A 20,852-nucleotide genomic window follows, 5' to 3' on the forward strand; every position below is an offset into this window, starting at 1 on the left:
GAAATAAGTTGTGTTTCTTTGCAAAGGTTGGCCTGACTGACATGAAAATTACATTGAGTGGGAAGGATCCACAGACACAGAGGCTGATTATCTTTTGACACATCTCTTTATTTATAATACTGGCTGCCATGGTTAACAAAACACAGGACATTGAATGCTACCTGCATTGACTCAAAAAAGTAACATTTATACAGCAACTGCATCTGTTATGTGAATTATTTAACAAACTATTTCAGTTTCTCTGTGCGTCTCCCAAAAGGTTGTAAGTCTTTTGGGATTTAAGTAACGGCCAGAGTCCCGGTCTGCATAGTCAGAGATATTTATTCATTGAGAATTCTGCCATCACAATTTCAGAGTCCATCTTTTATACTCATACGTCATACAAAAATAAATCCCTCCCCTCTGTAGGCGGGCTGTAGTTTTCCACTCTAAAACTGCTCTACTGACCTTCAGTTCACACACACACATATCCTACTCCCTGCTTTACTCAGTTATTGCCGTTCTCACAATATTCTGCACCATGTTTTCATAACAGTTTCTCCCCTTCCTAAATTGGGAGGCCTCTTTATCTTAGTTTCTCAGTTGTCTTTGTTGTCTGGCCTAACTCTTACTCACATTGCTAAATAGTGGCTCAATACCATAGCCTTTACTGGTCCTACACTCACACATTTCTAACACATTATACACCGTTTCAGGGTGTAATAATTAGTCATTAATAATTAATCTATCAGCATCACAGCCAGGTCAAACACCCATCATATCTCTCATCTCTTGCAAATAACCTCACTTTGACTCAGAAACAAGAGGCATCTCTCTCTTTAATATTGAGTAGTATTTCACGTAAATATAAAAGTAAATATAAAAATTTACTGGTTATAGCGTTGGCCATATGTAGGTCAATCTTGTTGTCATTTCAGCGTCATGCTCCAAAACTGGTTGGCTGACTTCAGCACTCAGCCAGCGTTTATCTCGATTTACACACCCTGTATCTGAACTTCTAAACAGGGAGGGGCTACAGAAACAAATGACTGGAGAAGAAGAAACACTACATAAGCAGCCATCTCGGATACAGTCACAGGCGATTTACTGTTTCATTGCGTAACAGTTTTACATTTGAGGAGATATCCATAGACAGACATGATTTAGCTTTCAAATCTCACATCTGGGTACTAAGGTAAGGAAATAGCCTAATTTAACACTGAAGGCTTTTGGACAGTTTCCTATGTTTTAACAATGTTGAGCTCTGCATGCTGACACAGTAGCCTATGTGAAACTCTTCAGATGACTGCAGTACTTGAGGGCCGTGTTGAATAGTCCTGTAAACACAGCTAAAGAGGATGAAGAAAATGTATATTTCTCTCTCCCCAGGTTAAACTACTAGCATGGCTGAGTCTGCTGCCTTGAGTTCAGATGGTATGTGACATACATGGCTTTGTGATCAACTCTAAACTCACAAATTATACTGAACTATTTTCATATGGCTAAGGACATAATATAATTTATCCATATATTGTATGGTTTTATCACATTTCTCAAAGAATGTTATAGGGGAAAAGAAAAAGAGAAAAATATTTCACTTTCGCTAGGAGCTACCTCTGTTAACCATATTTGGTAAGGAGAGGGAGTCCAGTGGCAAAGCAGAGGGAGAAGATGCAGCAAGATAAAACTGGGTTGACCTTCTGCTTATTTTCTCATAGATGAAACATCGGATCGCTACACAATTTTCCGTTCCCAAAACTAGAATGTGTTATGAACAGAGTGCACAAAGCATTGCCAAACTCTCTATAAATTATATTTAGAAGGAGTGCAAAGGTAGTTTCAAGTTCTTGCGCACAAACTCATTCAGAGTAGGCATTCCCTGACGTAAATATGCAAATACATGCTAAAATGTGCCAATAGGATATTGCTAGCTCGTGAGTGGTGGTTGGCTCTGCCCACCTTCTTGCTTGTTTTGCCCACAACATGACAGCGATTCCCATTGTAAAAAGCCCATATGAACTATCTTGGGTTAGCTATAAGAATATATCTGTACATTGTAAATACAGTTAAATGCTACCATGTTTTGTACAAAATCAAAGCAATGATTGTCCTTAAAGATTAACATTGTGATAAACTGTCAAGAATGATGCCCTGCAATGTCAGTCACAGAGACGTTGACAGATGTTTGTAGAGTCATATTTGTGAAACATGATATTCAAATCTTTAAAGCTTCCCTCCTAGTCCTACCCATTTAGGAGCAGATTCACAGAGAGCATGTGATAACTTGGCTTGATAACTTTGCCTCTCTCTTATCTAACATCACTCCCAGATGCCCAGTTTGTGGATAGGCACATGGCTGAGCTCATTCAGAGGGTTACCACAGTGATGCCCATAGCAGATGACCTACTCCAGAGGGGTCTGATCCATGAGGAGGCGTACTCTAATATCCATGCTACCAGGACCAGCCAGGAACAGATGAGACGGCTGTTTGAGGCCCTGAAATCAGGAGGGGTAAAGGTGAAATCAGCCTTTTACAGGATTCTACTGGAAAAACAACCTTGTCTAATCCAAGATCTAGGTAAGATCATCTCTCTCCCTCTTTGTGCTGCAGAAATACAATGTATAAAGTTGGGATATCTTGGCTTTTTACACATTTGCTATTCTTCACTGTCCCATGAGTTAAACCAAAGCCAGTACCTCAATCACAGCTCAGCCCATATCAATGTTATTGCTGCTGTTTAGGCTAAATGGTTACCATATGTAAGGATCAGTTGATTATGCATAAATAAAAGCACTACAGGCAATGGTAAACAATGCTGAGTCTCTCTACATCCACACCAAAAAATAAATGCACTGATGAGAAGGCATTGGTGGCTATTAATGTTATGTTGCTCTCTCATCCCAGGTGAACCCTCTGCAGTCCATGTCAGCAAAACTCTGAATTCTAAAGACAAAGGTAAATTACGTGAAATATTGGCTTTGGGATCATCAACACTTGATTGACTGACTTCCTACCAGATTAAATCGTGTCCTGTGTTAAAATTGTTTAAAACGGACAAATATTATTGCATTATTCACCAATGTTTTTATTTTTCAGATGAGAATATTGAAATGTGCCAAACAGAATTGAAATCGTACCTGAAGAGAACATTTGAACAAATATTTCCAGGAATAGCTAGACAAGGACGTCCTAAACTCCTAAATAAGATCTACACAGAGCTCTTCATCACAGAGGGTGGAAGTGGAGAGGTCAACAAAGAACATGAGGTGATGATAATTGAGGCCGTATTAAGGAGACCAGCGACACAAGAGATACCAATCAAATGCAATGACATTTTTAAGCCTTTACCTGGACAGGACATGACTATCAGAACTGTGCTCACAAAGGGAGTCGCTGGCATTGGAAAGACAGTCTCAGTGCAGAAATTCATTATGGACTGGGTTGATGGAGAAGCTAATCAGGATATACAGTTCATATTTCCAATTCCTTTTCGGGAGCTGAATTTGATGAAGGAAAAGACACTCAGTTTGATTGACCTACTTCATGATTTTTTCAACGACATCAAAGAGTCAGGACTTTCCAACTTTAAAAAAAGCAAAGTGTTGTTTATCTTTGATGGGTTGGATGAGTGTCAACTTCCTCTGAATTTCAACAAAAATGAGATCTGCTGTGATGTCACAAAGTCAACCACTGTGGATATACTTCTGACAAACCTCATCAAGAGGAAACTGCTTCCTTCTGCTCTTCTCTGGATAACTTCCCGACCAGCAGCAACCAATCGGATCCCTCCTGACTGTGTTGACCAGGTGACTGAGGTACGAGGGTTTAGGGATGAACAGAAGGAGAAATACTTCAAGAAGACAGTCAGTGATGAGAAACTGGCTGAAAGAATCATCGCACATATAAAGTCATCAAGGAGCCTCGACATCATGTGCCACATACCAGTGTTCTGTTGGATCTCAGCCACTGTTCTAAATAATCTGTTGAGTAAAGCAGAAAGTGGAGACTTGCCCAAAACTTTGACACAAATGTTCTTACAGTTTCTGATCTTTCAGATAATACAGACAACGCGGAAATATCATGAAGACACTGACACAGATCTCCACTGGGATAAAGAGATAATTCTGAAACTTGGAAAACTGGCCTTTGAACAGCTTGAAAAAGGCAACCTGATCTTCTATGAGAAAGATCTGAAAGAGTTTGGCATTGATGTCAGACAAGCTTCTTTGTGCTCAGGAGTGTTCACACAGATCTTAAGAGAAGAGTGTATGTACCAGGAGGTGGTCTACAGCTTTGTTCATCTGAGCCTTCAGGAGTTCATTGCTGCTTTGTATGTGTTTCTTTCATTTGAAAACAACAATGAGGATGTTATAACACCACAGCTACCATCATCCTCGACTGGAATGGTCTTGTATGAAGAAATCCGTCCTGACAACATCTACAAGAGTGCAGTGGATAAGGCCTTAAATAGTCAGAGTGGTCACCTGGACCTGTTCCTGCGCTTCCTTCTTGGCCTCTCACTGAAGTCCAACCAGACACTCCTTCGAGGCCTACTGACACAGACAGAAGGGAGCTCACAGAGCAACAAGGGCACAGTCGACTTCATTAAGGACAGGATCAGGAAAAATCCCTCTCCAGAGAGGTGCATCAACCTGTTCCACTGTCTGAATGAGCTGAACGACAATTCTCTGGTGGAGGAAATCCAAATCTACTTGAAGTCGGGAGGTGTTTCGAACGTCGAACTCTCATATTCTCATTGGTCTGCTCTGGCCTTTGTTATGTTGTCCTCAGATGAGGAGCTGGATGTATTTGAGCTGAAGAAATTTGTCAGATCAGATGAAGGCGTTATGAGGCTGCTGCCAGTGATCAAAGCCTCTAAAACGGCTCTGTAAGTACTCTGCTCCTTCTCTTTTTCTGTCTCTCTCTCTCTCTCTCTCTCTCTCTCTCTCTCTCTCTCTCTCTCTCTCTATCCCTCTCTCCCTCTTCTTCCCATAAACATTCAACAAGTGACAGGTAGTCCTATCTTAGATTCAGATACATGTTCAAAACATACAAACCGTGCTGGTCTATGGACTAAAGTTTGAGAAACACTGGACTAGAACACTTTGAGTGGGATATTCAAATGTTTCTTATTTCCCCAAGGATGAATTCTTGCAATGTCACTTGGAGATGTTGTGAGAATCTGGCCTTATCTTTCGGCTCATGTACCTCAAGTTTGAGAAAGCTGGACCTGAGTCACAATGGCCTGACTGATTCAGGGGTGGAGCTGCTCTGTCTTGGACTGGGAAATCCACTCTGTAAATTGGAAACAATGAAGTGAGTATTATGACTATTACATTATATTATTGTTATTAAGGTAACACATCTATCTCAAATCTATTAATTCTGTCTCGTAAAACAAATTATTGTGTAACTTCTCAGCTATGTGATATGTATCCTGAAAGAGTAAAACCCTTTCTACTTATCTGCAGACTGTCAGGCTGTAAAGTCCAAGAGAAAGGCTTTGCTTCTCTGGCTTCAGCTCTGAGGTCAAACCCGTCACACCTGAGAGAGCTGGATCTGAGTTACAATAACCCAGGAGATTCAGGTGTGAAGCAGCTCTCTGCTGCACTGGAGTTTCAACACTGTAAACTGGAGACACTAAGGTGAGTATTCTCTCCACTCAACAGGTTACGTTGTTAACTTTAGAGTCATATTTGATTAAATATACAGCAATGTTCTTTTTTCAGTCTGTTTGATTGCAGCTTAACAGGGATATGTTGTGAAGCCCTGGCCTCAGCTCTATGCTCAAGCTCCTCAAGTCTGCGAGAGTTGGATCTGAGTCGCAATGACCTGCACAGTATGGGGCTGGAGCTGCTCTCTGCTGGACTGAGGAGCACCAATTGTAAACTAGAAAGGCTGAGGTGATAATTGTCATTTTGTTTAATCGTTTGTATTTCATCAATTCTTTTGTAATAAATTACAGAAGATGATATTTCACAAAGCAGAATGAATGAGTCACTCTTAGATGTTCTCTTTATTTCAAACCTTTTCATGGCCCTTTCTGTTACTGTCTCTGTTAAAAACAATGAACTTTGTTGTGGTAGACATGTTGAGTAAAACAAATTATTGTGTAGCTTCTCAGCTCTTCGGTATGTACAGTGGGGAAAAAAGGTATTTAGTCAGCCACCAATTGTGCAAGTTCTCCCACTTAAAAAAGATGAGAGAGGCCTGTAATTTTCATCACTGTAATTTTCATCATAGGTACACGTCAACTATGACAGACAAAATGAGAGAAAAAAAATCCAGAAAATCACATTGTAGGATTTTTAATGAATTTATTTGCAAATTATGGTGGAAAATAAGTATTTGGTCAATAACAAAAGTTTCTCAATACTTTGTTATATACCCTTTGTTGGCAATGACACAGGTCAAACGTTTTCTGTAAGTCTTCACAAGGTTTTCACACACTGTTGCTGGTATTTTGGCCCATTCCTCCATGCATATCTCCTCTAGAGCAGTGATGTTGTGGTCCTCTGTAGCTCAGCTGGTAGAGCACGGCGCTTGTAACGCCAAGGTAGTGGGTTCGATCCCCGGGACCACACAAAAATGTATGCACGCATGACTGTAAGTCGCTTTGGATAAAAGCGTCTGCTAAATGGCATATTATATATTATTATTATTATTATGTTTTGGGGCTGTCGCTGGGCAACACGGACTTTCAACTCCCTCCAAAGATTTTCTATGGGGTTGAGATCTGGAGACTGGCTAGGCCACTCCAGGACCTTGAAATGCTTCTTACGAAGCCACTCCTTCGTTGCCCTGGCGGTGTGTTTGGGATCATTGTCATGCTGAAAGACCCAGCCACGTTTCATCTTCAATGCCCTTGCTGATGGAAGGAGGTTTTCACTCAAAATATCACGATACATGGCCCCATTCATTCTTTCCTTTACACGGATCAGTCGTCCTGGTCCCTTTGCAGAAAAACAGCCCCAAAGCATGATGTTTCCACCCCCATGCTTCACAGTAGATATGGTGTTCTTTGGATGCAACTCAGCATTCTTTGTCCTCCAAACACGACGAGTTGAGTTTTTACCAAAACGTTCTATTTTGGTTTCATCTGACCATATGACATTCTCCCAATCCCCTTCTGGATCATCCAAATGCACTCTAGCAAACTTCAGACGGGCCTGGACATGTACTGGCTTAAGCAGGGGGACACGTCTGGCACTGCAGGATTTGAGTCCCTGGCGGCGTAGTGTGTTACTGATGGTAGGCTTTGTTACTTTGGTCCCAGCTTTCTGCAGGTCATTCACTAGGTCCCCCCGTGTGGTTCTAGGATTTTTGCTCACCGTTCTTGTGATCATTTTGACCCCACGGGGTGAGATCTTGCGTGGAGCCCCAGATCGAGGGAGATTATCAGTGGTCTTGTATGTCTTCCATTTCCTAATAATTGCTCCCACAGTTGATTTCTTCAAACCAAGCTGCTTACCTATTGCATATTCAGTCTTCCCAGCCTGGTGCAGGTCTACAATTGTGTTTCTGGTGTCCTTTGACAGCTCTTTGGTCTTGGCCATAGTGGAGTTTGGAGTGTGACTGTTTGAGGTTGTGGACAGGTGTCTTTTATACTGATAACAAGTTCAAACAGGTGCCATTAATACTGGTAACGAGTGGAGGACAGAGGAGCCTCTTAAAGAAGAAGTTACAGGTCTGTGAGAGCCAGAAATCTTGCTTGTTTGTAGGTGACCAAATACTTATTTTCCACCATAATTTGCAAATAAATTCATTAAAAATCCTACAATGTGATTTTCTGGATTTTTTTCCCTCAATTTGTCTGTCATAGTTGACGTGTACCTATGATGAAAATTACAGGCCTCTCTCATCTTGTTAAGTGGGAGAACTTGCACAATTGGTGGCTGACTAAATACTTTTTTTCCCCACTGTATGCTGAAAGAGTGAAACTCTTTTCTACTTCTCTGCAGGCTGTCAAACTGTGAAGTCCAAGAGAAAGGCTGTGCTTCTCTGGCTTCAGCTCTGAGGTCAAACCCCTCACACCTGAGGGAACTGGACTTGAGCTACAATAATAACCTGCAGGATGCAGGAGTGGCCAATCTTTCTGCTGCACTGGGGAATCCACTTTGTCATCTGGAGACACTGAGGCAAGTGCTGATATAGAATAGTGTTGTTAAATCTTGTTCCTGGAGACACCCTCTGAGTTTCAGATAGTTGAGATACTGATGGTTGACACTCAATAAACTGTAAAGATTCAGCTAAAACAGAAAAAACATATCCCTCTCTTAACTGCAGGCTTAATAACTGTGGAGTCACAGAGGAAGGCTTTTCTTCTCTAGCCTCTGCTTTGAAGTCCAACCCTTCACACCTGAGACAGCTGGACATGAGCAGCAATAAAGCAGGAGACACAGGAGCAAAGCTGCTCTCTGCTGCACTAGAGCATCCAGGTTGTGAACTATTGAAATTGAGGTGAGTCTTTTTGTAATAATGTGTAACTAAACAGGGAAGGGATTTAGAATTTTAGCTAAAGTTACTGTCTCAGCTGGTATCAAGATGGAGTGAAGGCCTCTCCCCTTCCTTTTTGCAGGCTGTCATTGTGTGGTGTCATGGAGGACGGCTGCTGTTCCCTAGCTTCAGCTCTGGAGTCAAACCCCTCACACCTGAGACAGCTGGACCTGAGTAACAATTTCCTAGGAGACTCAGGAGTGAAGCTGCTCTCTGCTTTACTGGAGGACCCACACTGTGAAATCAAGACACTGAGGTACAGTTATACAACTTACTACAATACTTCATTCATATAATTCATTATTATATTTGGAAAGCGTCAAACTGTGAAGGTCTGTGGCTCTTAGCTATGCGTTTAAAGTTAGGCTGAGGCTGCGCGACCAAAGGTAATTGCCCTGTTCCTCCCCGTCCAGCCCCCCTGGAAGCCTCTTCCCCAGAGCTAAAGAACCAAATAATGCGCTACGCATGTGTTACGCCTATTAAATCGCTATTTATCAAGTCAAATCAAATCAAATTTAGACTGCCTGTCTGTGCCGTGCTTAGGTTTATAATAGCCCACAGACAAATACGTTTGTTGTACAACATGTTGATCATCTCTTTTGTACAACATGTCGAAGTTTATAGGCTACAAAATGCCTGATCAATCTGTGCACAGAGAATCTGGCACATGCACAGACGCTGATTTAGCTATCGGGAAGAGCATTCCAGAGAATTCGGCAATGCAGCCACTCGTTATAACATTATATTTCTCTCTGCAGGCTTACAGACTGTTACATTTCAGAGGAAGCATTTGTTTCTCTGGCTTCAGCCCTGAAATCAAACCCCTCACAACTAAGAGAGCTGGACCTGACCAGGAATAACGGAGGAGACTCTGGAGTGAAGCTGCTCTCTGCTGGACTGAAGGATCCATGCTGTAAACTGGAGAAACTGAGGTGAGTTTTATAATTGGCTGTGTTTATCAAATTACTGTGGTTAAGAGAAAATTATGTTTCTCATTATCTGTTGACATTTTTACCAGCCTGTTTTGTTGTAATCTGAGTTGGGAATGCTGTGAGGCACTGGCAGCAGCTCTCAGCTCAACCTCAAATCTGCGAGAGCTGGACCTGAGTCACAATTATTTGGGGAATTCAGGAGTGACAATGCTCTCTGCAGGATTGGGCAATCCTCATTGTAAACTGATGATCCTGAGGTATTGGATTGAATTTAACTACTTTTATTGATTTTAAAGTCACCAATTATTTGTCTTATTTTTGATTTTCTCAACCTTTGAATTGAATTTCAGTTCATCTTCAGAAATGGCTAAGTTAATTACTTTCATCCTCTGCAGGCTCTGTAATTGTGCTATGACAGAGGAAGGCTGTGCTTCTCTGGCCACAGCGCTGAGGTCAAATCCCTCTCACCTGAGCAACCTGGACCTGAGTTTCAATTCTCCAGGAGACCCAAGAATGAATCTGCTCTTTGCTGTGCTAGAGGATCCCTGTTGTAAACTGGAGATTTTAATGTGATTAATCATGACAAGCTTTTGTGCCATTACAATCACCGCAATTTGCTTATTCCATGTTGTGGGAATTAGTTAACGGGCATGGTTATAGATGTATTATACAAACTAGAAAGGCATTCCTGTCATATTACAGTTTGCATCCTTAGTTACAGTGTTTTTTGTTTTCCCTCCAGTCTGGAAAACTGTAACCTCACCGAGAATTGCTGTGCAGCACTGGCCACTGCTCTCAGCTCAAACTCCTGTAGTCTGAGAAACCTGAACCTGAGTGAAAATAACCTATATGATTCAGGAGTACAGCTACTCTCGGCTGGACTGAAGAAACCACAGTGTAAACTGGAGACACTGAAGTATGTTTACATGGCTTAGCCTTAGTCAATGCAGATGTGGGCTTTATACTGAAAGGTTTTTATATAAGAATGTTTGATCTGACATGGAATAACTGGATTCTCTTGCTGTAGGGTGGCAAACTGTAAGTTCAAAGAGGATGGCTGTGTTGCCCTGGCCTCAGCTCTAAGCTCCAACCCCTTCCACATGAGAGAGCTCGATCTGAACCAGAACAGGTATGGGCGTGGAAAAGCCTTGCTCCAAGCACTGCAGAAGGATCCACACTGTAAACTGGAGAAAGTGGGGTGAGTGGTATAGTTGTGGTATAGTGTCAAGAGTATCACAAATTTCAGTCAAGATGTGTTTGTGTCTGTCAATATTGCAAGTCATTGTGTTTCATTGATAATGCAAGTTGACTGAAAACAAATATACCTTAACAGTGGCACAGCTAAATTATAAAGAGCTTATGTTGCACTCTCTATTGAACCGTATGTTTCTTTCTTTCTGATGATCCCGTATTTAGCTCTCCTGTATACATACGACTCATTATTATTGTTCTGCAAAATCCTCTCTTTTAGATTGGTCCCAATGTGAAACAGCCATCTTTATAAAGGACAGAGAAATCAGCCGCATTCTGAAGAGACAGTCAATTTTACCTTTGTTTAACTAAGCAAGTCAGTTAAGAACAAATTCTTATTTACAATGACGGCCTACCCCGGCCAAACCCGGAAGACGCTGGGCCAATTGTGCGCCACCCTACGCGACTCCCAATCACGGCCGGGTTGTGATACAGCCTGGAATCGAACCAGGTCCTGTAGTGACGCCTCTAGCACTGAGATGCAGTGCATTAGACCGCTGCGCCACTCCGGAGCAAGAGGTGACATGGACGCGGTACTCAACCGTTCTTGAAACCACTGAACTGAAAACATGCTGTGTGTAGACTAAATAGACCAAACAGATGCAGCGTAGGGTCCACATTACAAAAAAAGTTAGATTAATTATTTTTTTGATTATGCTTTATCATTTTGAAGACGCTCAACACCTACAATACAAATGTGATGCATATGTATGCAGTACAGTACTGATCTTTGAAAAATATATAGGTTATGTATTTTCCGAGATAGATGTGGACATATTTAAAATTCATCAATATTAGTCTTGATGAAACTCAGTGACTTGGACAAAATGGGATTGATTGTCAATGTTCTATTTAATGTTATGGGAATAAAATACAATGTTAGTATGGTACATCATTTTGTATATTCTTAGACATCCTCATCAAATGAATATCTTAAGATAGTTTGTCACACACGCATGTACACGCGCACACACACACACACACACATACAGGTCTGCTGATTCAGAGGCTGAATTCTCCTGTTACCATTAGGTGCTCATTAGTGTCCTCATCTGGGCCCTGTGAAAAGAGACTGTTTGTTTAGTGAGTCCAGTTCACCTAAACATGTGACCATGTCAATATGTATTTCATCGTGTGAGTGTGTATTTGGGCAGGTGCCTGTGTGCAAATGTGTGTCCATGCATATGTGCTAGTGTTTGTATATGTGTATGTGCGTGTGCAGGCATTTGCGTGCATTTGGGCTTGCCTGTGCTAGACGGTTGTAGGTCTGAGTGTGGGGGCCGCTGTACCGTCGTAGACCTCTCCAGGACAGGAAGAGAGTGTAAACAGAGGCCAGCAGACACTGTACTGTGAACATGATAGAGCTGCCCTTCGCTATGTACACACCCACACGCTGAGAGGGAGACAACAGAGGAGACAAAGAAAGGAGGGGGTTACACACAGAGAGACACACACATATGCACACACACTCAGACAGTACAACACACCTGTTGGTCTGTGTAGAGTGCTTTAGCATGTGTAGTGATGAGGCTGTAGGCCAGCAGAGCACAGGACCCCAGCAGTAGGCTGAAAATGTTCAGGCCTACCAGTGTGGTCACCTGCTCAACACAAACAGAACAGTGAGCATAACAACTTAACACTCATCACAATCACAGCAGCAATGAATCTTGCGACTCACTACAAACAGTGGCGAACAACACAAAAGATTCACTAGGGTGAGACATCAAAATTGGGATAATTAATTCAAAAAGTATATCATTAATCTTTTGATGAATCAGATCGCTCATTGAACAAAGCACTCGTATGATAGATACTCACGTTGAGTTTGTTGGGTTTCCTCTGAACTTCCATTGCCAGCCCTCCAGTGGCCAGATACTGTAACAACACACAATAACCAGTTTAGTGACATAATCTATACCAGGGTGATGTTCAGTGGGCACAACATGGGAAAAACATTTTGAAACAGGTAGTGACAACATAGACTGTGTCAACCGGGGATGGCTAGGCATTAGCTCAGTGGGCTAACACAGTCTTGCATAAGACAGTGAAAAGCGAGGACTCACAAACAGGCCAGACCAGATTGGTGTAGTCATGGAGACGGAACAGTTGAAGCTCACGCAGGCATAGGTTACTGTGGTTAGGATGGAGGCCAGGGCACCGAAGAACTGCAAAACCTTAGAGTGACAGCGAGAGAGAGGGAAGCGGGAGAGAGAGAGACAGGAGAAGTACTCTAGAGTGAGGGTTTTGGGTAACTCTTTATTTCACAGGAAATGGTCAGGTATTTACGAAACTACATAGTAAAATTATAATAACACAGTAATAACTGATTAATAACCATGTTTGGTCACAGGGCACTGATTAGGAACCACAGGGTTGTTTTTTGTTTTCCTCATCTCACCCCAGTGACAAGGAGGCGGGTGTTAACGACTGTCCCAAACCAGCGTCCAATCCGCACATCTTTAAATTCTTCCTGATTGGTGGTTACAGTGAATGAGTGGCCCGAGGAGCGGTCCTTAAAAAAAACATGGTACAGCCCCTCTTGGAACATGTTCTGAGTCATCTGAGAAAGGCAGACAACGAAAACATGTTGCGGTCTGATGATGTAAGAGGTATGTCGCTGTTTGATGATGTAATAACTACAGATGAAGATATTAGGAAAACATATCTCATCTAATGGGCATATAAGGCTACACACACACACACACACATTCACATACACACGCCCATACACACACACTCAGTCACATTCGGACACACTCTGATCACAGCCTTTCCCTCTCTATCTTACCTTCAGCAACAATGGTTCCACAGCCTGGTATCCTCATCAACAACTTTCATATCCACAAATGACAGAATCAGCCTTCTAGAGGGGAAAAAAGGGACCTGAAATCATGAAGACTTTGTGTTAGTCAGTCATTCACAGTGTCTCACACTTCCACCCTCACCACCCCAGACTGACATGGTCAAAGTTCACCTGAAGCATAGTTTTCTTCCAGGCTGATATGGCCCACCTCTAAGGAAGGGATACTGTGTTCTGATTGGCCAGAGAGAGAGAGAGACTTGATCAATGAGGAGATCTGATTAATCTGGCCCCGGCGCCCGGGTAGGCACGCTTTGCACCGGGTGAAAGTTGATTGCATTAGTTTTGGAACCGGGCTGCCTCCAGGATGTGAGCCAGGTTCTCCCTTCAAAGCCCACGGCGAAGTCGGCTCAAAACAAAAGTGACGTAATTAAGCACGTGGAGTAATGATTAGGATTCTGTGTTTTCACATAACATTACAATGCTTTATCTGCCTTCCAAATGAAAACTAGTTTGAAAATTGAAACATTTATTTTATGGACAAGAGATGTCTGTTTCTGGACGATGCACCATGCTGCCTTGTTGACAACATGACCGAGCAGTGCAGATTACTGTTCGATTTGAGAAGGGCACTCATCCCTCACCGCTTTTGCCCGTTCACGTCACAGGCCATAGGCCGGTGCCCCGCGACTCAGCATAATGAAATCTTCCCTATGTTTGTCTAAGGTGTGTGTGAGTGTCAGAGAGAGAGAGAGAGAGAGAGAGAGAGGGAGGGGGGGGGGGGGAGAGAGAGAGAGAGAGAGAGAGAGAGAGAGAGAGAGAGAGAGAGAGAGAGAACTGAACAGGTGAGGTTAGGTCATAGCAGTGGAGACACATTCTGGAATATTCAATCGAGTCTAGCCTAGCTAACGATCAGTCTAAGCAGATGGAAATGGGTCTGTGCACTGTATTGACATGACCATGTTTTACAGATGTACCATGTTACATAGCATGTTGCACAAAATGTCTGCCGTGCATTTCCCAGGTGCTGCTACACATTGGTGGTGGATGAGTTTGTTGGTGGTGGTGAGTTTGTCCCAGAGAGTGCTCTGAGACCTAGTGTGGCAAGATCTCTATAGCGCTGGTACTATACTTGACTTTTCTTTTTATAAATTAATTATCACTATTGTTATCAAGTGTGGATATTTTGGAGACTTGTCTTTATTTTGTATTATATATTTTTTCACTTATTTTACCAGGTAAGTTGACTGAGAACACATTCTCATTTACAGCAAAGACCTGGGGAATAGTTACAGGGGAGAGGAGGGGTGATGAATGAGCCAATTGGAAGCTGTTGTATACAGTACTGATATGTGGCACCCCCTTGAATCTTACACTCTGAAAGCTTGTCAACAACTTGTGGTGGAATGAGTGAGCAAAGCATGAGTGCCATATGTATGTATTAACAGTGAGTGGGCTAGGAAGTCTGCTAATGTTGGGCAATTCTGCTGGCACAAACAGACTGAGGTTTACTCTGTATTGCTCCTACACACAGTAGGGTAGTTAATGGTTAACACTAGTTAACCATTACAACTACAGTATACAGTATGTATCCAGTAAACATGGTAGTCCCCGCCCCAAGAGAGAAGAACTAGGACAGTGTCATACTTTCTGCACTACAGGAACTATATATTACCTTGGCAGTTACTTTATCAGCATTTATCAACATTGTCAACGTTATCAGCCAAGACACTTTGACACTAAAAGGGTAATTAATGCATACATTAAATGTTGCGATTTGCCAGATCACAGTTTGGATTGAGCTTCTTCTTGTTGCAGGTAAGGCCAGGGTAATCATTTACAAGTCACTGTTGATCTCATTATTTTTTGATTTTTTTATGTAACTGGTGTGGACTTGTGCTTATAGAACTATATGTTCCAAAATGCATGTTTGCCCACTTGTCACCTGTTGTGGTTCCTCTTAATTCTGTGAGGGTGGTATTAAACTTCCCAGAGTTTTGATGTTGCTACACAACCACTGAGTCTTAATTGGTGTGCACTGTGTAGGTATTCTTCTCACATCACATAATATTTCAGACACTTTGCACATGTTAAATGTACTGGATATGCCTATGCTACTGTCACCCTTTTAGGTTATCATCCCCCCAGGACGGTGTGAAAAGGACAAGCCATGTTAGGCAGGTTTTAGTTCAGAACACTTCATCTTTAGAGTGGACACCAGACACCTCCACAGAGACAGAGCTCTTGGCAAAGGTCAAATCAAAACAAACAGTGACATCCATTACAGACACTACAATAAGAATAACTGGTCATAATTGTATTTAAACTTCACAAAAGCCAACTTTATAGAACTCAAAGCCATTGGTTTAATGACATTGAGAATCAACGTGGTAAGAGTTGATTCACAATAAAAAGTGAAATGAATATGAGTGGTGTTTGAATGAGCTTTGGATTTGAATGTTATGGACATACTGCCTCATTGATGGAAATTATGTTTATGGTCTAACAGGTCTGCTAGAACATTGAGAGGACCTTGGCCCTCATTAAACAGATAAAGGATAGAAGGAGGTGTGGGGATCTATTTTCTTATAACTAGATGTGCTGTTAGCTTAATAAGAAAGCATTAATGATTAAACATAATAGGTTTGTACTGTACTGATATGGATTGTTTAATATAACAAGCTGTGATTCATGTGGGGAACTGTTAGGGGGTAGGCTGAGACAGACTTGTGATTCACACAGACACACACACTGCCTCTTTGTTAAACTGCTCAAGGACAAACTATGTCTGAGGTTGCTGACTCAAAACAAGTTATGGAGATAACAACTAATGCCTGGCAACAGTGAAGCGCCAAGGGACTGGGACCAGCCTGTGCGCCAGCGATAGGCTGGGTAAGTTTAAACCACGCCCAGCCTCTACTCTGATAGGCCAGCAGGGAGCAGGAACTATCTCTGTCAGAGTATTTAAAGAAGAACTTATAACAATGGCTCAGTTCTCTGACTGCCCTGTGTGGTTTTTCAGTGGGCCCGTATATACGAACATCATATTTACCAATTCAAGTGTTTGCATTAATTAAAATACTAGTCTATTTTAGAAGACGTGTATTGACCTCTTTTTGTTCCTATACCAGATTTGAATTGACGCAATTTAACAGAGGAAAAAATGGAGGAGGGAAGGGATTATTTGAGTATTATATCTATTTCAAGTCAGAAGTCCTCATCAATACTAAAGCCTACTCATCATCATTCATGTCAAGGTCTGAGTAGTCCACCATGGCATAGTCATATCCCTCAGCTATCCACTACTCTGCTCTGCTTTACTTTATTTTATGTTTTACAGTGGGTCTTTCCTGCTGTGAAGGCCCTGAAGCACTGGAATTCAACTCCTCAGACGTCCACTTCAAGGTGGTGTCAGACGGGGAGGTCAGAGTTCATAGAGCTCTGGGGGACAGACCCAGACACTTCAGCGTCTACCTCCTGGGTCAAAGGGTAGGAGCGTCACTGCGGCCCAGATACTGGTGACCTATAGCCCTGAGGGTCGTTGTCATGGTGATCGTCATCACCATGGAAAGGTGGGCAGATTACCTGGTCCAGTTCAGGTGGGATTTTTTTTATGCTGGTAGCATTTTCATGTTGGTAGCAAAATGTATCTTTATGTTTATGTGGTGTCTTGTTGTATCCTGACATGCTACACTCTGAAAATTAAGGGTAAGGTTACAATATTGTTCCCTGGGTACAAAAATATCAAAATACACATAATGATCCTTCAGGGGTACACATACTGTATGATCTCACATGGTACTGTTCAGTACCTTTTAGGGTACATGTGCGGATAATCTAGTACAGTGGTCACCAACCTTTTCTGAGCTGAGATCACTTTCTGAGTCAAAATGCAGGCCAAGATCTACCGCTCAGACTTTTTAAAAAATATTACCCGCCGGGTAGGCAGAGTTTGTACCTTCAGACACATAAACTGGTTCAAAATGGGAACACTTCAACTACCCGGCATCAGGGCAGCTGAATCAAGTGCACCTACCGCAAACAGCGTGAAACAAATACAAAAATAGGAAAGGAAGGCTTTTTACAGAAATGTTTGCTGATCGACTAGGAAAGCCTCTAGTACAATGGTACATGTTTGTACCAAATATTTTGAATATAAAGGTACAATCATCACACACACTCAAAAAAAGGGGTGAACTATCCCTTTAATATTTTGTCCTGACCTTAAACCAACACTGAGCGAACTTGTCAGGAGGTACTGACCTCTTGGCGTATTGGTTAAGGTGTTGGCTTGACAGTGGCTGGACCCAGATTTGAGTCCCAGTCTGGGCTATCCCCCGAATTCACCACATTGGTGTCAGAAGTGGGATGGCGGAGAGGGATGTACATGTGAGGGACTTGATATAGAGAAGAGGTATATTTTTGCCACTTAAAAGGAACAAATGGCTTTATCACTGTGGTGGTACCCTAAAAAGGCAACTTAGTACCTTTTCTAAAGGTACGCTTTAGTACCTGTGGACTATACATTTACATTTTAGTCATTTAGCAGACGCTCTTATCCAGAGCGACTTACAGTTAGTGAGTGCATACATTTTCATACTGGCCCCCCGAGGGAAACGAACCCACAACCCTGGCGTTGCAAACGCCATGCTCTACCAACTGAGCTACAGAGGGCCTATACGGTACACTATTGGCTCTGTTAAGGTACAAACTGCAAGGGTACAACTATGTACCTGTAACTAATGGTACAAAGGACGTACCTTACAGGGTACCACAACAGTGACAAGCGTTTGTACCCCTTTAAGTACAAATTGGTACCTTTTTTTCTGAGTGTAGGTGTGGTGCTGTTGCAGAGATAATTTTTTCCTGTTTATAGATACATTACTGCTTAATGAGATATGTAAACAAACCTCATCTCTCAGGGTGAGCCCTTCCCAGCGGTCCCTGTGCTGGAGTTCCCACAATCCAGTGCGAGACAGAAGAGGAGGAAGAGGGATTGGGTCATCCCTCCAATCAATGTAGCCGAGAATGGCAGGAGCCCCTTCCCCAATCCTATAGTGCAGGTATGTGTCTGTTACACACAAACACACACAGGTACCTCCTCTATGTTGAAGACTGCTGTGTGTTTCCTATGTTGTTCAGATCAGGTCCAGTAACGATAAGGCAGTGAAAATGTTTTATAAGATTACAGGCCAGGGGGCAGACCAGGATCGAGAGGATTTAGGATCGAGAGGAACACAGGTTGTCTGTCTGTCACGGAACCCTTGGATCGGGAGCAACAGGCCAAATACACCGTACGGTAACACCATGGCACTCTGTTATAGGAAAACAAAATGGTGGAATCCCATCGACTTTCATCAGTGTGACAGTATTGACAGTGACGGTATTGACAGTAGTGTATTGTGACTGATGTAGTGTACTGACTGTGTAGACCTTCACAGTATGAGTGATACTGAGTGATATAAAGTTGGGACCAGACTAACAGTACTTACAGTATGCCAGTTAATGTAGCATGGATGTTTAAATCTTTGTGTAAAGTGTGATGTATGTATTATGTAGATATATGCCCATGCCGAAGCAGATGGGATGGATTTGTCTGAAGAGCACATGGAGATCATCATCAACGTCATCGAATTGAACGACAACAAACCACATTAGGCCGCACAAATAGGTACAGATGAGTTTGAATTTCATATGAGTACCACATTCATAAACACCAAACACTGACTTACCACCCGTCGTTGTTACTTTCAACTCTGTAGGATATGAGTTTATGAAGGTATATGCCACAGATGCAGATGAGCCTGGTCAGGACAGTTCTGATATCCGCTACAGCATCCGCAGCCAGGATCTAACTCTACCCAGCAACCTCTACTTTATTAACACTGTGACTGGAGGAATAAAGGTGGCTGCCCCGGGCCTGGACAGAGTGGTAGGAAGGTGTGTGTGTGTGTGTGTGTGTGTGTGTGTGTGTGTGTGTGTGTGTGTGTGTGTGTGTGTGTGTGTGTGTGTGTGTGTGTGTGTGTGTGTGTGTGTGTGTGTGTGTGTGTGTGCGTGTGAGACTATCTGTCCATCTCGATCTATCTCCAGACCCAGCAGCAGTACAGGCTGGTGATTGAGGCAGCTGATAATGCAGGGAATGGCCTGATAACTACCTGCCAGGTCCTCATCACTGTAGCAGACAGCAACGACAATGCACCCCAGTTTACACAAACAATGGTATATCGAAGTTATCGAAGCTTAACCATGTATTAGATCGTAGGTAGGTAGTTAGCTGTAGTTAGGTATTGTATTTATTATAGGTTAGTATTGTTGTTATTGTAGGTTTCCGTAGGTAATTGTAGGTTAGTATCGAAGCACGAGGCTAGCTAGCTAGCGGGTAGCTACTGGTAACGATTAGCAACGCTGGAGAGCTGTTTCCAATGTTAATATAGTCCTAGCCAACGTTTAATTTTTTGCTGCGTTATGCGTTATGAAAGGAACTAGACACGGAATTGAATTATCTGTTTAGTGTGCTAACACACTCTTGGCAGTTTGTTGTAACCAAGTATTGATGCTAAATTGTGTGTTAATGGATGCTAGCTTGCAAGTTAGCTACGGCGTCATAGCTAGGCTTCGTGGGTTGTTGTGGGTAGTTACTGTGTCTTGGCAGTGTCCTCGGCCGTGCCGGCTGTAGCACGAAGCTAGCTAGCTAGCCGTTCTTCAAACAAAGTCAACACAGTGGCCATTGCTAGCTCCCCAACACGACCAGCTAGCTGTACTGTAGTAGCTAACTACAATATACTTGTCCTAGCTAGCCAACGTCTAATCATTGCTGCGTCATGAAAGGAACTTGACACAGACACGAATGATCTGTTTAGTGTGTTATCACATTATTGGTGGTTTGTTGTGACCAAGTGTTGGTGCTAAACGGTGTGTTATTGTTATTGGATGCTAGCTTGCTAGTTGGCTATGGTGTCATAGTTGGCTAGCTGAATAAAGTGGGTTGAGTCTATTCCTTTAAACATTGAACCGCTGTGGTTCACAACAATTCTGATTTCTAAAGGCGGAAGTTGGGAGAGTTTTTGTTCGGGTGGTTCAGTGAAACAATTTTAGTTTCTGAGGTAGAAGTTTTTGGTGAGGGAGGCCCTGCTCTCTCCGCTCCCAGATGCTTAGCCCATTTCATTCCGATCTCCTCTGCATTTTTGTAGCCATTTGCTACAGCCTGTCAACTATGCCTCTGCCTATCCCTGTTCTCTCCTCTCTGCACAGGCTACACAAACGCACCACACCGCGTGGCTGCTGCCTCTCTAACCTGGTGATCCCTGCACGCACCACCCACGTGGAGTTCCAGGTCGCAGGCAGCCTCTGGAACTGCCGTTCTGCTGCCAACAAAGCTGACTTCATCCCAGCC

General features: G+C 42.6%; 2 protein-coding genes and 1 long non-coding RNA gene across 6 annotated transcripts; 2 read left to right on the forward strand and 1 right to left on the reverse strand.

The window, feature by feature from the left end:
• The first annotated feature begins 1,045 nt into the window (after positions 1-1,045).
• Positions 1,046-11,045, forward strand: LOC121576586 (NACHT, LRR and PYD domains-containing protein 12). Its single transcript, XM_041889833.2, has 17 exons — positions 1,046-1,174; positions 1,369-1,413; positions 2,309-2,557; positions 2,885-2,935; positions 3,077-4,868; positions 5,123-5,296; positions 5,452-5,625; positions 5,710-5,883; positions 7,942-8,118; positions 8,267-8,440; positions 8,559-8,732; positions 9,235-9,408; positions 9,495-9,665; positions 9,804-9,977; positions 10,151-10,324; positions 10,436-10,606; positions 10,880-11,045. Exons 2-17 carry the CDS (start codon positions 1,383-1,385, stop codon positions 10,893-10,895), a joined length of 4,050 nt encoding a protein of 1,349 aa, XP_041745767.2. The 5' UTR covers positions 1,046-1,174; positions 1,369-1,382; the 3' UTR covers positions 10,896-11,045.
• A 447-nt stretch (positions 11,046-11,492) lies between these two features.
• si:dkey-30c15.13 (uncharacterized protein LOC558731 homolog) lies at positions 11,493-13,606 on the reverse strand. 3 transcript variants are annotated; one of them, XM_041889843.1, is made up of 7 exons: positions 13,448-13,606; positions 13,058-13,219; positions 12,723-12,833; positions 12,478-12,534; positions 12,147-12,257; positions 11,906-12,052; positions 11,493-11,718 (listed from the first exon to the last, which is right to left on the reverse strand). In XM_041889843.1, the coding sequence occupies exons 2-7, from the start codon at positions 13,217-13,219 to the stop codon at positions 11,662-11,664; spliced, it is 645 nt and encodes a 214-aa protein (XP_041745777.1). In that variant the 5' UTR covers positions 13,448-13,606; the 3' UTR covers positions 11,493-11,661. The 3 variants fall into 3 exon arrangements, with proteins under 3 accessions (XP_041745777.1, XP_041745780.1, XP_041745779.1); XM_041889846.1 differs by lacking the exon at positions 13,058-13,219; XM_041889845.1 differs by lacking the exon at positions 12,147-12,257.
• Positions 13,607-16,590: 2,984 nt separating this feature from the next.
• On the forward strand, positions 16,591-19,756 carry LOC121576593. 2 transcript variants are annotated; one of them, XR_006002503.2, is made up of 5 exons: positions 16,591-17,058; positions 18,382-18,522; positions 18,644-18,753; positions 19,019-19,130; positions 19,222-19,756. It is a non-coding gene; the product is annotated as an uncharacterized LOC121576593 (long non-coding RNA). The 2 variants fall into 2 exon arrangements; XR_006002502.2 differs by having other exon boundaries at positions 18,382-18,753.
• Positions 19,757-20,852: the final 1,096 nt, after the last annotated feature.

Source organism: Coregonus clupeaformis, chromosome 11 (assembly GCF_020615455.1).
Source record: "Coregonus clupeaformis isolate EN_2021a chromosome 11, ASM2061545v1, whole genome shotgun sequence".
Classification (NCBI taxonomy): Eukaryota; Metazoa; Chordata; class Actinopteri; order Salmoniformes; family Salmonidae; genus Coregonus; species Coregonus clupeaformis.